At 44.4% G+C, this 12,781-nt stretch overlaps 1 protein-coding gene across 1 annotated transcript in view; it reads left to right on the top strand.

Annotated features, from left to right (window-relative positions):
* The window catches only part of UBR7 (ubiquitin protein ligase E3 component n-recognin 7), a 23,741-nt gene extending 10,960 nt beyond the window's left edge, over positions 1-12,781 (top strand). Inside the window, exons 7-11 of the mRNA XM_070752977.1 lie at positions 769-935; positions 1,845-1,973; positions 9,334-9,496; positions 10,032-10,093; positions 11,729-12,781. Of these exons, the coding sequence (XP_070609078.1) occupies positions 769-935; positions 1,845-1,973; positions 9,334-9,496; positions 10,032-10,093; positions 11,729-11,821 (614 nt within the window). The 3' untranslated portion in view covers positions 11,822-12,781. The remainder of the gene's footprint in view (positions 1-768; positions 936-1,844; positions 1,974-9,333; positions 9,497-10,031; positions 10,094-11,728) is intronic.

Genomic DNA, 12,781 nt, shown 5'->3' with positions numbered 1-12,781 from the left:
GGTACCTCGTGATACGAACCCCTCGTGATACGAACACTTTGAGATACGAACCCGGGGTTCAAAATTTTGCCTCTTCTTACAAACTTTTTTCACCTACGAACCCACAGTAGATCGCAAAATGGTGCTCCGCTGGCCGCCGCCACCTGCCTGTTACCTTCTTAAACAGCAGGGGGGCTTCTCGACGTTCTCCCAAACCCGGAAGTTCGGGTTTGGGGTCCGGAGGCAGCCAAGAAGCACACAGCTGTTTACAGCCAGGCGGCGGCGCTCGGCGGCGGCGTTTTCGGCCAATCTGGAGGCTGGAAAGGAGGTGGGGAATCCCAAGAGGGAATTCCATGGGCGGAGCTTTGACGTCACGAAGACATCCTTCCTGGAGGCCACGTTTCGACCGCGCTTCTCGGCGGGCTCCGGAACTTTCAGGTTCGGGTGAATGCCGAGAAGCCCCCCTACTGTTTAAGAAGGTGACAGGCAGGCGGTGGCGCTTCTCGGCTGCCTCCCGAACCCGAACCAAAAAGTTCGGGTTTGGGAGAACACCGAGAAGTCCCCCAGCTGTTTTAAAAGGTGACAGCCGGGCGGCGGCGCCCAGTGGAGCGCCATTTTGGGATTTTCCCCCCCTTGCACGCATTAATCGCTTTTACATTGTTTCCAATGGGAAACATTGTTTCGTGTTACGAACTTTTCGCCTTACGAACCTCCTTCCAGAACCAATGTTTCTTAAGACGAGGAATTACTGTATTTATACTAATAGGTCTAGGTATCTATTTCTTGTAGTTCCAACTGTGACCAAAGTTATTGATGCAGCTGATAATGGAACTGTGCTGAATGTTGAAGAAACTGAAGAAATCAAAAATGAAAACAGTGTAGATCAAATTAAGACTGAAGATAAAATAATGCAAATTAATGAACCGTCTACCAGTTCTGGCAATGAATGTTCTGTGGTAAGTCCTATGTTTCTTGTTTTACACCATATTATTAAAAGCTGTAATTCTGGGCTCGTGATATTCCTGGCTGCATTATTGCCACAATATGTATTAAGTAGAGTCCTATAAACTAATTTAATTTATGAGAGTTTGGTGTAATAGTTAAGGCACTGGACTAGAAACAGAGAGATCATGAATTCTAATCCAGCCTTAGGCTTGAACCCCTGAATAACTTTGGGCCAGTCTCTCAGTCCTAAGAAGAAGGCAGTGACAAATGATTGCTGGAAATCTTGCCAAGGAAACTGCAAGAACTAGTTCAGTCAGTCATCGGGAGGCAAGACTGACTTGAAGGCATCCACCCATCCACCCCGAAAAATTTTTTAATTTACAGAATAGAATAGAATTCATTGGCCGAGTGTGATTGGACACACAAGGAGTTTGTCTTGGTGCATATGCTCTCAGTGTACATAAAAGAAAAAGATTCATTTGTCAAGAATCATGAAGTACAACACTTAATTATTATCATGGAGTCAAATAAGCAGTGAGGAAACAATATTAATGATAATCTTAAGGATACAAGCAACAAGTTACAGTCATACAGTCATAAGTGGGAGGAAATGGGTGATAGGAATGATGAGATAGAGCTATGGTATTTGGGTTTATAAATCCCATCCCGTACATTATTATCCTTTTTTGTTTTCATGCATTTAACTCAAAACTATGAGAAAGTTTCTGTTAAGTATAGTTAGTTGAATACATTTAACAAACTCTTCTGATATGGAATATGCCTTTCTGAGATTAGCTATTTCAATGTGCAAATGAAGAACTGCATACTACTATACTTTAAACAGTAAATCTGGAGTACCAAGCAGCCTGGAATGGGTAAAGAATAAGGAAACTAAATAACATTGGTAACTTTTATTGCAGCCAGTTAAGAAGGAGATGCCAGTGTGCAAGCTGCAAGAACTTCAAGCCACACAGAACCTAAAGCAAAATACAGCTACCTTCTGGCCACACCTCTGGCGAAGCAAATTGTGCACCTGCAAAGAATGTGTGGTATGCATTTTTAAACTGCCATATCTATATGTGTTTTAGAAGAATTTATAGTTCTTTTCTGAAACAATAGCATGTTGCTCTGTATTGCTCTAGCTTAATTTATTCTCTTTTCAGTACTTAAATAGCAATAGCACTTAGATTTATGTACTACTTAATAGTGCTTTACAGCACACTCTAAGCAGTCTACAGAGCCAGCATATTTCCCCCAACAATCTAGGTCCTCATTTTACTGACCTTGGAAGGATGTAAGGCTGAGTCAACTTTGAGTGGTGAGAATCAAACTATTGGCAGGTAGCAGAATTAGCCTAAAATATGTCATTCTAAGCACTGGGCCTCCATTTCTTCTAGTGGGACTGCTATTTCATTTTTTCCTTAGGGGGGCTTTGTCTATATGAGGAGGAGAGCGTAGTATATGTTTATAATTTTGTCCACCATTTTAAAAATATTTTTGCCACCTTTATTATTTTTTATAAATACAGTGATCCCTCTATTATCGCGACCCCTCGCGATAATCGATTTTTCGCAATGTAGGGTTCCGGAAGTAAAAACACCATCTGCGCATGCGCGCCCTTTTTTCCATGGCCGCGCATGCGCAGATGGTGGAGTTTGCGTGGGCGGCGTGGGAAGACCCAGGGAAGGTTCCTTCGTCCGCCTAGCAGCTGATCAGCTCGGCAGCGCAGCAGCAGTGAGGAGCCGAAGATCCGGGTTTCCCCTTTCCGTGGGCAGTGGGGAAACCCGGATCTTCTGCTCCTCGCTGCTGCTGCGCTGCCAAGCAGATCAGCTGCTAGGCGGACGAAGGAACTTCCCTGGGTCTTCCCCTGCCGCCCACGGAAAGGGGAAACCCGGATCTTCGGCTCCTCGCTTCCTTATGCCAAACGCGTATTTTTTGAGCTGCTTGTGGGAGTGGCTTTGTGCAGAAGGAAAAGAGGGAGGAGGGAGAATGGCTGAGGGACCCCCCTCTCCCTCTGTAGCGAAGGGTGCGCGTGCTTGCTCTGGGCGGTTGCGGGGGAAGACCCAGGGAAGGTTCCTTCGTCCGCCTAGCAGCTGATCTGCTCGGCAGCGCAGCAGCAGCGAGCAGCCGAAGATCCGGGTTTCCCCGCTGCCCACGGAAAGGGGAAACCCGGATCTTCGGCTCCTCGCTGCTTTGGTCTCTCCCCGCTCCTGGCCCATTTGCTTCCTTCCTCCCCACTCCCCACCCCGGCCACTTACTTGCCGATCACCTCGCACAGTTCATAGACATCCTCGAACAGCACGTCGTCATCGGCCATGGTCCAGATAGGGCAGAATTATCCTTGCAGGCGGCCGAGACGGGAGCGGGCGCGGGCAGGATCCCCTCCGCGCTCCCCGCACAACACGCCGACGACGACAACGCCGCCTCCAATCAGCACACCACGTTAAATCCAATCCTTCCACACCGAACAACCCAAATCCGTCCCGGAGGTTCCAGTGGTTACGCCAAAAATTTCTGCAGCTGCCGCCGCTCCCCGTTTCTTTCTCCTCTAGGCCTCAGCCACTCGCCCGCCTCTCGCTCCACTGCTGCCTCTCGCTACCGCCGCCAGGTCGTCACCTTTTTCCCACCCCCTCCGTTTTCTTTCCTAGGGCCCCGGCTAAGCAGCCAAAGGCTATTCAACCAGAGGGGTGGAGCAGCAACCATGGAAGGGAGGAATACAAAAATGAACCGGCGGAGGGCAGAGACGCCTCATTCGCTCCCCTCCCCCACCGGTGCACACTCACACACGACGGGGACAGAACGAGAGCGCACAGAAGGGAGAGGCAGACGCGGCTCTGACCACGCGACGACGACAGCGATAAGTCATTTAAGGAAGGGCGCGCGCCGCTCCTTTCCCAGTCGCCACCTTTTTAATCAGTCACGCAACCGCCCAGAGCAAGCACGCGCACCCTTCGCTACAGAGGGAGAGGGGGGTCCCTCAGCCATTCTCCCTCCTCCCTCTTTTCCTTCTGCACAAAGCCACTCCCACAAGCAGCTCAAAAAATACGTGTTTGGCGTAAGGAAGCGAGGAGCCGAAGATCCGGGTTTCCCCTTTCCGTGGGCGGCGGGGGAAGACCCAGGGAAGGTTCCTTCGTCCGCCTAGCAGCTGATCTGCTCAGCAGCGCAGCAGCAGGAGGAGCCGAAGATCCGGGTTTCCCCGCTGCCCACGAAAAGAGGAAACCCGGATCTTCGGCTCCTCGCTGGTGCTGCGCTGCCGAGCAGATCAGCTGCTAGGCGGCCGCTCGAGCAAAAGGGGGAGAGATAGAGAAAGAGAGAGAAGGAAAGAAAGAGATGAGAGAGGGAGGAAGAGAGTGTGAGAGAGGAAGAAGCAAGATAGAGAAAGAGAGAGAGAAAGAAAGATGAGAAAGGAAGGAAGAGAGTGACGTCATCGGGTGGAAAAATCGCGATATAGCGTTTCGCGAAGATCGAGATCGTGAAACTCGAGGGATCACTGTAACACAAAGTGGTAAACATTCCTAATCCTCTTTCCTCCTATTTTCCCTGCAAGAACAAACCTGTGAGGTGGGCTGGGCTAAGAGAGAGTGACTGTTCCAAGTCATCCAGCTGGCTTTTATACCTAAGGGCGAACTAGAATTCACCATCTCCTGGTTTCTAGGTCAGCACCTTAATACTAAATTAGGGGTCGGCTACCTTAAAAACTCAAAGAGCCATTTGGACCCACTTCCCAGAGAAAACAAAATACCTGGAGCCACAAAACCTGGGTGGGTGTGGCCAATTTAGCATCACTCCCACCGAGTCACATGACAGCTATGCCTTCATCCAGCTATGGCTACCCAGGTTTTGTGGCTGTTTTCTTTTCTCTCTCTCCATCTCTTTCTCCCTCTCATCTTTCTTTCTCTTTCTCCGTCTCTATCTTACTCTCTCCCTTCCTCCCCACCCATCTCTCCCTCCCTCATCTATTTTCCCCCCTCTCTCTCCTCTTCTCTCTTTGTGGGCTGAGAAATGATTGCCACCCCCAGCAGAGGCTTCTCATCAGGCAAACCTCCTCCCCATCTTGCAACTCCCTAGCTGGCTGTGGCATGCGTGGGGATACCCTCCTCAAGGGAGCATCAAAGTGCAGCAAAGGCGCATGCAGAGGGTGGGCAGCTCCTTGCTTAAGGGTCTTTGGATGGGACTTCTCTCCTGCCCTAAGGATCTGGCCATTGCCTTGCTGTGTCCTGTCCTCCCACACCCCCGCCTCAGAAGCTCTTCGGCTGAGCAGGGAGGGTAGCAGGAAGTGAAGGCTGCCTTATGTGTAAATGTGGCATGAAGGTAGCTACAGGGCCGCTTTTCTCCTGCCCTAAGGATCTGGCCATCACCTTGCCGTGCCCCTCCCACCCCACATGAGACGACTAGGAGGGTTGCCAGAGCAAAGGCAGCCTTCGCTTCCTGCTGCTTCAGGCTGGAGCTTACGCCCACCCCACTTAGCTGAAGAACTACGGGGGTAAGGGACAGGACACGGCAAGGCGATGGCTAGATCCTTAGGGCAGAAGAGTCTGTTGTCCAAAGATTTTCCTTAAGTGAGCAACCGCCCGCCCTCTGAGCACGCATTTGCTGCGCTTTGGCACTCGCTTGATGGTCTCCCCGTGCATGTGCATCCTCCCGCCGCCGCCACCACAGCCAGCCAGGGAGTCACAAGAGGGGGAGGAAGGTCACCCGCAGGAGTGGCTAATGTTCCTCAACTAGCACCAAAAAATCAGCAAAAGCTGCTTTTCCATTCACACCATGTGCCTTATCTTCTCAGGGCAGATGAGGGAGCAGAGGGCAAGGGCAGGCAATGATCGGACAGGGAGCCACAGCAAGGGCCCCAAAGACCTGCATGCAGCTCCAGAGCTGCAGGTTGCCAACCCCTGTGCTAGATCAAACTGGTTCTCATTTCATCTTAAATTCATTGTCTTCCTTTTTGGAAGATTTTTAAAAAACTGATAGTAAAAATTGAAACATTTCAAAAAAAAATTCATACTCAGGGTATTTATAATTAGTATATTAGAAAAAATTGAGTGCTTGTGTTTTCTTCTGTTATTTGAAAATCTACACAGACCGTTGCATCAGTCTTTGGAAATTCAAGATGTTGTAGGATATAGTGCAGAGCCATATTAACAGCATCATCTGTTGATCTATTTCAGGGGTCCCCAAACTTTTTACACAGGGGGCCAGTTTACTGTCCCTCAGACTGTTGGAGGGCCAGACTATTAAAAAAAACCTATGAACAAATCCCTATGTACACTGCACATCTTATTTAAAGTAAAAAACAAAATGGGAACAAATACAATATTTAAAATAAGAAGTAATTAAGTAATAAAGTAATTTATACATTTTTATTAACAAGTAAATTTAAACTTAAATCAAGAAACTCCCTCCATTTCTCCTTCCTTCCTTCCCTCCCTCCTTCCTCTCCACCTCTCTTCCCTCTCTTTTCTTCCTTCTCTTTAATTTGTTTCATTTTCCTCTCCCTCGTTTTCTCTCCATAATTTTCTCATTTTTCTTTCTCTTTTTCTCTCTCACTCACTCTTTCCATCTCTCCCCCTTCCTCTCTTCCTCTCTTTCTCTCTCTCTTTCTTTCTTTCTCTTTCACTCACTTTTTCTCTCCCTCTTTGTATCTCTCCCTCTTCCTTTCTCTCTCCCTCTTTCACCCTCTCTCTCTTGCTTTCTTTCTCTCTCTCACTCTATTTCTATCTCTCCCTCTCTCCCCCTCTCTCTTTCTCTCCCTCCCTCTTTCTCTCTCTTGCTTTCTTTCTCTCTCTCTATTTCTATCTCTCCCTCCCTCTCCCTCTTTTTTTCTCTCTCACTCTATTTCTATCTCCCTCTTTCTCTCTCACTCTCTATCTCTCCCTCTTTCTCTCTCTTGCTTTCTTTCTCACTTTCTCTCTATCTTGCTTTCTTTCTCTCTCCCCTCCTTTTTCTCTCTCTCTCTCATATACACCATGCTGGCAACAGAGAGAGAAAGAGAGAGCAGAGGGTGGTTTGCCGGTCCACGCCCCCCTGGATGAGCAGCTCTGCATGGTCCCAGCACTGGACTTCACCATTGCCTCTGCCCGGCTCTCCAGCTAACCCCCTGAATTTGCCCTAACGGAGGCGGCGGCAGTTTCAAAGGACCAACACACGGTCCTTGGTGTGCATTGCTGCAGCCTCCAAGCTCCGCTGCTGTCCTTGGGCACTGTTACTTCTAAGCTGCGCTGAGAGAGAGAGAGCGAGAGAGAGCGGAGAGTACCGGACTTCGCCGTCACCTCCGCCCCCGTCCGGCTCTCCAGCTAAGAGGCACAGTCACGTCCACCCCTTTGCCCTCCACGGTGCCCAGCGCCCAGCCCCACGCCGCCTCCGCCTCCTGGTAGCGCGCCCGACCTCTTCCTGCAGGAACGGGTGGTGGAGTGGAAGTGGTTGGACTTATCTACACGCGCGCTTGCTGACTGGGAAGAGGGGAAAGAAAAAAATCTGCGCCTCCAAAGAGGGGAGGGGGGGGAAAAGAAAGAAAAAAAGAGCTCCAACTTGGCGGAAGGCAGGAGGGGAGAACCGAGCGTGCTGCAGCAAGTTTGCTTGGCTTTCTGTGGCTTTTTTTTCTCCCCCTCCACCACCCCTGTCTGAATGTCGTTTGCCGCTTAGGAGTGACCCTCTCTCGGGCTTGTTGTGGATGTGGTGTGGATGAGGGGAAAAGCCCAGCTGCCCAGGAAAGCACATTTGGAAAGTCTCTGCGGAGAGCCAAAATCCCAACGAAGCTTCTTTTTTTTCCAGTAGTCGGTAAGGAGGCGAAGAAGAGGTTGAACTGGTTTTGCTAATTCGCGCTTATGGCTTTCCCCCTCATCCACAACAAGCCCGAGAGAGGGTCACTCCTAAGTGGCAAACAACATTCGGAAAGGGGTGGTGGAGGGGGAGAAAAAAAAGCCCCAGAAAGCTAAGCAAACTTGCTGCAGCACGCTCGGGGGAGAAAAAAAAGCCCCAGAAAGGAGTAGCCGCCTTTTTGCCAAGCAAACTTGCTGCAGCACGCTCGGTTCTCCCCTCCTGCCTTCCGCTAAGTTGGAGCTCTTTTTTTTCTTTCTTTCCCCCCCACTCTTTGGAGACACAGATTTTTTTTCTTTCCCCTCTTCCAAGTCAACAGGCGCACGTGTAGATAAGTCCAACAACTTCCGCCCCACCACCTGTTCCTGCAGGAAGAGGTCAGGCGCGCTACCGGGAGGAGGCGGTGGCCTGGGGCCAGGCGCTGGGTGCCGTGGAGGGCAAAAGGGTGGACGTGGCTGCTGTCTCTTTGCTGGAGAGCCGGACATGGGCAGAGGCGATGGCGAAGTCCACTGCTGGGGCCATGCGGGACCGCTCATCCAGGGGGCCGTGGACCGGCAAGCCACCCTCCGCTCTCTCTCTCTCTCTCTCTCTCAGCGCAGCTTAGAGGTAACAGTGCCCGGGGACAGCAGCGGAGCTTGGAGGCTGCAGCAATGCAGCACTGAGAAAGACCAGCTGTTGGTCCCTTGAAGCTGCTGCCGCCTCTGTACCGCCTCCTTGCTCAGCAGCAGACCGCGGTGAATGGACAGGAGATTTGGGAGCTTAATCTATTGATAAAATCTCATGCGCTCCCCGTGGGCCTGATAAATTGCCTCAGTGGGCCGTAGATAAATTGCCCGCGGGCCGTAGTTTGGGGACCGCTGATCTATTTGCTCAGTATGCAAATTGCAGGGGGTCTAACAGTGGATTCGTGATGGTTTTCAAGTGATATATTGCTAGCCTTTCAAAGGTTTTCATAACTACTGGTTTGTAGTCATTCAGTTCCTTTACAGAGGGCTTCTTTGGCACTGAGATGATAGTGAAGCATTTGAAGCAAGAAGGAACATGGCATATCTCTAGTGATCTTTGTTCATGCCAAACCATCGTTAGCTCTTCTGGTATCAACTATCTGAAATTTGTTCCTCTTTCCGTCAGTCTTTTTGTCAAAAATTGGTATTCTCTTCTCAAATCTCTTACCCTTCTTGGGACTTGTTTCAGTATCACTATCTCTTTTCCCCTGGTTTAATTGTAGTATTCCTTAATTTCTGCAATATTTCTGTTCTAAATGATTTCTTTGTGAACCTAATATGAACCTCTCTAGGCAACTTATTTTTCATTGTGTGGATTCTGTAAATTTCATCAATATCATTAAGGATCTTTTCGTTACTTTCCTCCATCACATCCCCAAAATTTCTGCTGTTTCAGCCAAGTTTTCTTCTGCCACACTTTGAAATCGTAGATAATATTAAAATCGATCCATTTCCAGTGTTAGAACTGTCCTCTCTTGCAATTGCTGCTCTTTAAAGAAATGAATTTGAAAGTAGCTTGCTTCTATTTTGGAATCATGAAATATTTTATAGATATATATATGTATAGTGAAAATAATTTCTTATTCTTCAGAAAATGTATTCTGATATGGAAGTCCCATTCCTAACAGATGAATGTGATACTGTCTTGGCTTATGAAAATAAAGGGTCAAATGACCAAGAAGCAGATAGAAGAGATCCTCTAATGGACACACTTAACAGTATGAACAGAGTACAGCAGGTAGAACTCATCTGCGGTAAGTAATTAAAATAAGAGAACTATTCTTAAAAGCATCTCACTTTCTATATGTAAATAGAATTGGGAGAGAAGGGTTTTTAAATTGATGCTCTATTTTTTTTTTTATTAATTTAGAGGCTGGAAAAATCAGCTCACAAAAATCTCATAATAGTAGTAATTAACTAAGTTAGAATGTTGGGTTAGAGTTGAATAAGAAGAAAATTCCATTGACTTTACTGAGTCTTGCACTTGAATAAGAATTTATAGGATTGTTTGTAAAATACTGTCAGCAGCAATCTATCAGAAATGTTTAAATTAGATAAGCTAAATGTCCTTGAGCAATAAGGAATATGGATATTTTAAAATTATTTATAAACCAGTAATCTGGGCCTATATTGTGAGACATATAATATAAAAAATATAGGGAGATAGAGGTGCAGTAACTGTAGTATAATTAAAGCAGTACTGGGGAGAGAGGGACATCTTTAAAGCTGACAAGCTGTAAAGATAATAATAGCCCTCTAATAACAATAACATCTTTTTTTTTGGTTCAGAGTACAATGATTTGAAAACAGAATTGACAGACTATTTGAGAAGATTTGCAAATGAAGGAACAGTAAGTACATAGTACCATCTGATACTATTAGGAAATTATTCTTTGAATACCGTAATTTAAAAATATAGCAGTTGTTACCTGTACCACTTTGACAGATTGCATATATGGATTTTCAGCTGTATAAGATAGATGAGACCACTAGGATAGTTTTGCATATTTAAGAAGTAAATATGCTACTAATATTCCCATATAATTTATATTAATAATAATAACCTGGAATATGCATGTCTTCAGCTATTTAGATAACTGTTTCTCCAGTGCATTCTCCCCTTTTCCTCCTTAAGAGCCAAGCAGGAATGTACTACCAGTAATCTAGAGCATGGATAAGATGTATCCCAAAGTAGGCAAAAAGATTAGATTTCCAACTCAATAACTTCAATAAAGATTTCTATAGGGAAAAATTTTAAATTATCACTTGCTAATAACATAGAAACATAGTTTTTTACAGGGTGATCCATAACTCCTCAGCACCTTCAGGTCTTCATTCTCCATCAACTGTTTGAAACCAAAGATTATTGAGCAAATAGTTCCAGGACCTTGGAGTAGCTTCCAAAGCAGGAAATTCAAGTTGACCTATCAGATTTTACATGACCTTGACCAAACTGCCCAGTTTCAGAAATTTTCTACAATACAAAGTTTGGTTTAATGCTGTTACTAGTATTTTGGTCTGAATATGCCTAGCTGTTTCTATGGTTAAAGCAGTGGGCTGAAAATAGGAAAGCTTGAACTTCTGTCAACTAGCCATAGATAATTATGAAAGTATGTACAAAGATTTAAATCTAAAATCAAAAGACTTTGCAAATTAGAAAGAAATGTAACAGACTTTGTAGCAATTAAGTACTATTTGCATTTGGTAAGTGAACTTATGATTATAGAAGACATTCAAAATTCGATATCAAACTTTGGGTTGCTAATTTTGTGTTCATAAGGATAACAGAATTGGAACTGCTTGAGTATTGAGACTTACTGAAATGGAGACACCTGCTGTTTGTCTTTTTGATAGAATACCTCAAGTATCTGGGATGCAGAAGTCTTATAAAATCTCAGAGCTTCCAAATTTTCTTAGAACTCCAAGAAAGGGAATGTTGAAAATATAAAGAGCAAAAAGACTTCCATTTTCATTAGTTTAGTTTGCTGCTTAGTTTCGTCTTTCTGCTAATGTTGTAGTGAATCTGTAAATAAATTTTAATGTTAATATAAATGAAATGACTATATATAAAAGAAAGGTGATTTTAAGTGTATTTCACTTAACAGAACGTAACAGAATTTGGAATAAAGTTGAATCAACTGATATTGATGAATTAAAATCTGAAGGGTGAATTGAATGTTAATTATTCAATTTCACAAATTCTATATTGTAGCATCCTATTGAATGTAATTGAGTAAACTATAGCCACTTTAAATATCACACAATATACTAGAAGTTTAACAAGTTTCCCCATCCCTATGATTCTTTTAAGGCTTTAAAATTTTGGTATCATATGTGTGAACATTTATTTTTTTGGTTAGATTGGTGCATTTGACTTAACTGCATTCTTAAACTTCTAAATATGACTATTTTTCAAACATCAGTGAAATGTTTTATACTTTAACACCAATGCTACCATCCTGTTTTTGTTTTCTTTTTATTAACAGGTTGTTAAACGAGAGGATATTCAGCAATTTTTTGAAGAATTTCAATCTCGAAAGAGGAGGAGGGTAGATCAGATGCAGTACTATTGTAGCTAGACTAGATTGGAAGTCTTAAGAGACTTCCAATCAGCTGTCTTTCCTAAATTCTGGGATTTCCCTCCCAATTTAAATCTAACTTCTTGTTCATCTTGATTTGTGTCCTAGAAGGCTGAGTATTATTTGCAGCCACGCACATACACCAATTTCCTAGTAACTATGCTGAGAAGTGAAATTATCATGGAGTCACAGAATGTCACTTGTTTCAAAGAAAGGGCTGGTTAGTTTTCAGAAAATAACTACTTAGAAACTATACTGATCACCTCTTAAGACAGTATGGGTGTCAGCAATCTTTTTTATGACTTAAAGGAAAACCCTAGATAAAGGTCTTAATGAATTAGCATTCAGGGTCAAGGTACTTGTTTCTCAAAGACTTATTTGAATGCAACATTTTGTATCTGCTTAGTTTTAGGACATTCATTATGGTATATTCTGCTAGCTGTTGTTAAAAAGCCAATTTGGATCATTATATGGTTTGCTGAATTAGTTGAAGTACAACTTTTAGCTAAAATTAGACATTCAATGAATATGACTGAGGCCAGTGTGTGTATTATAAACAGCGGTTAACTGGTAGGCAATGATAGTGCAGAGGCTTAGTGATATCATCAAAATGTTTTTATTGATTGCCAGCACAGAATGTGTAAATTGCTTTTTGGTAGGTCATAATTATCAGGTTAATCTATTGAATTTTTAAGACTGAAAGGAGTATCTGAAATTGACATAATGTAATTGCAAATGTTTAGAAACAGCAGCCTACAAAACTATTTACCACACTGTAAAATATGGCTGTGATAATTGTAATTATGTTAAAGAATACAAACCCTTAATATTGCAAAGAATGTTTAAAACATCATTTAAGTACATGTATTTTCTATTGTTTAAATTTTATCACCTAACTAGAAATTCACAGCAATCATGCTGTATACCAATACTTCAATAAAATGGTATTTTAATTTTTAA

This window comes from Erythrolamprus reginae, chromosome 1 (assembly GCF_031021105.1).
Source record: "Erythrolamprus reginae isolate rEryReg1 chromosome 1, rEryReg1.hap1, whole genome shotgun sequence".
NCBI classification, from domain to species: Eukaryota; Metazoa; Chordata; class Lepidosauria; order Squamata; family Dipsadidae; genus Erythrolamprus; species Erythrolamprus reginae.
Note: the sequence above shows the minus strand (reverse complement) of the source record. Positions and strands in the feature narration are given on the sequence as shown.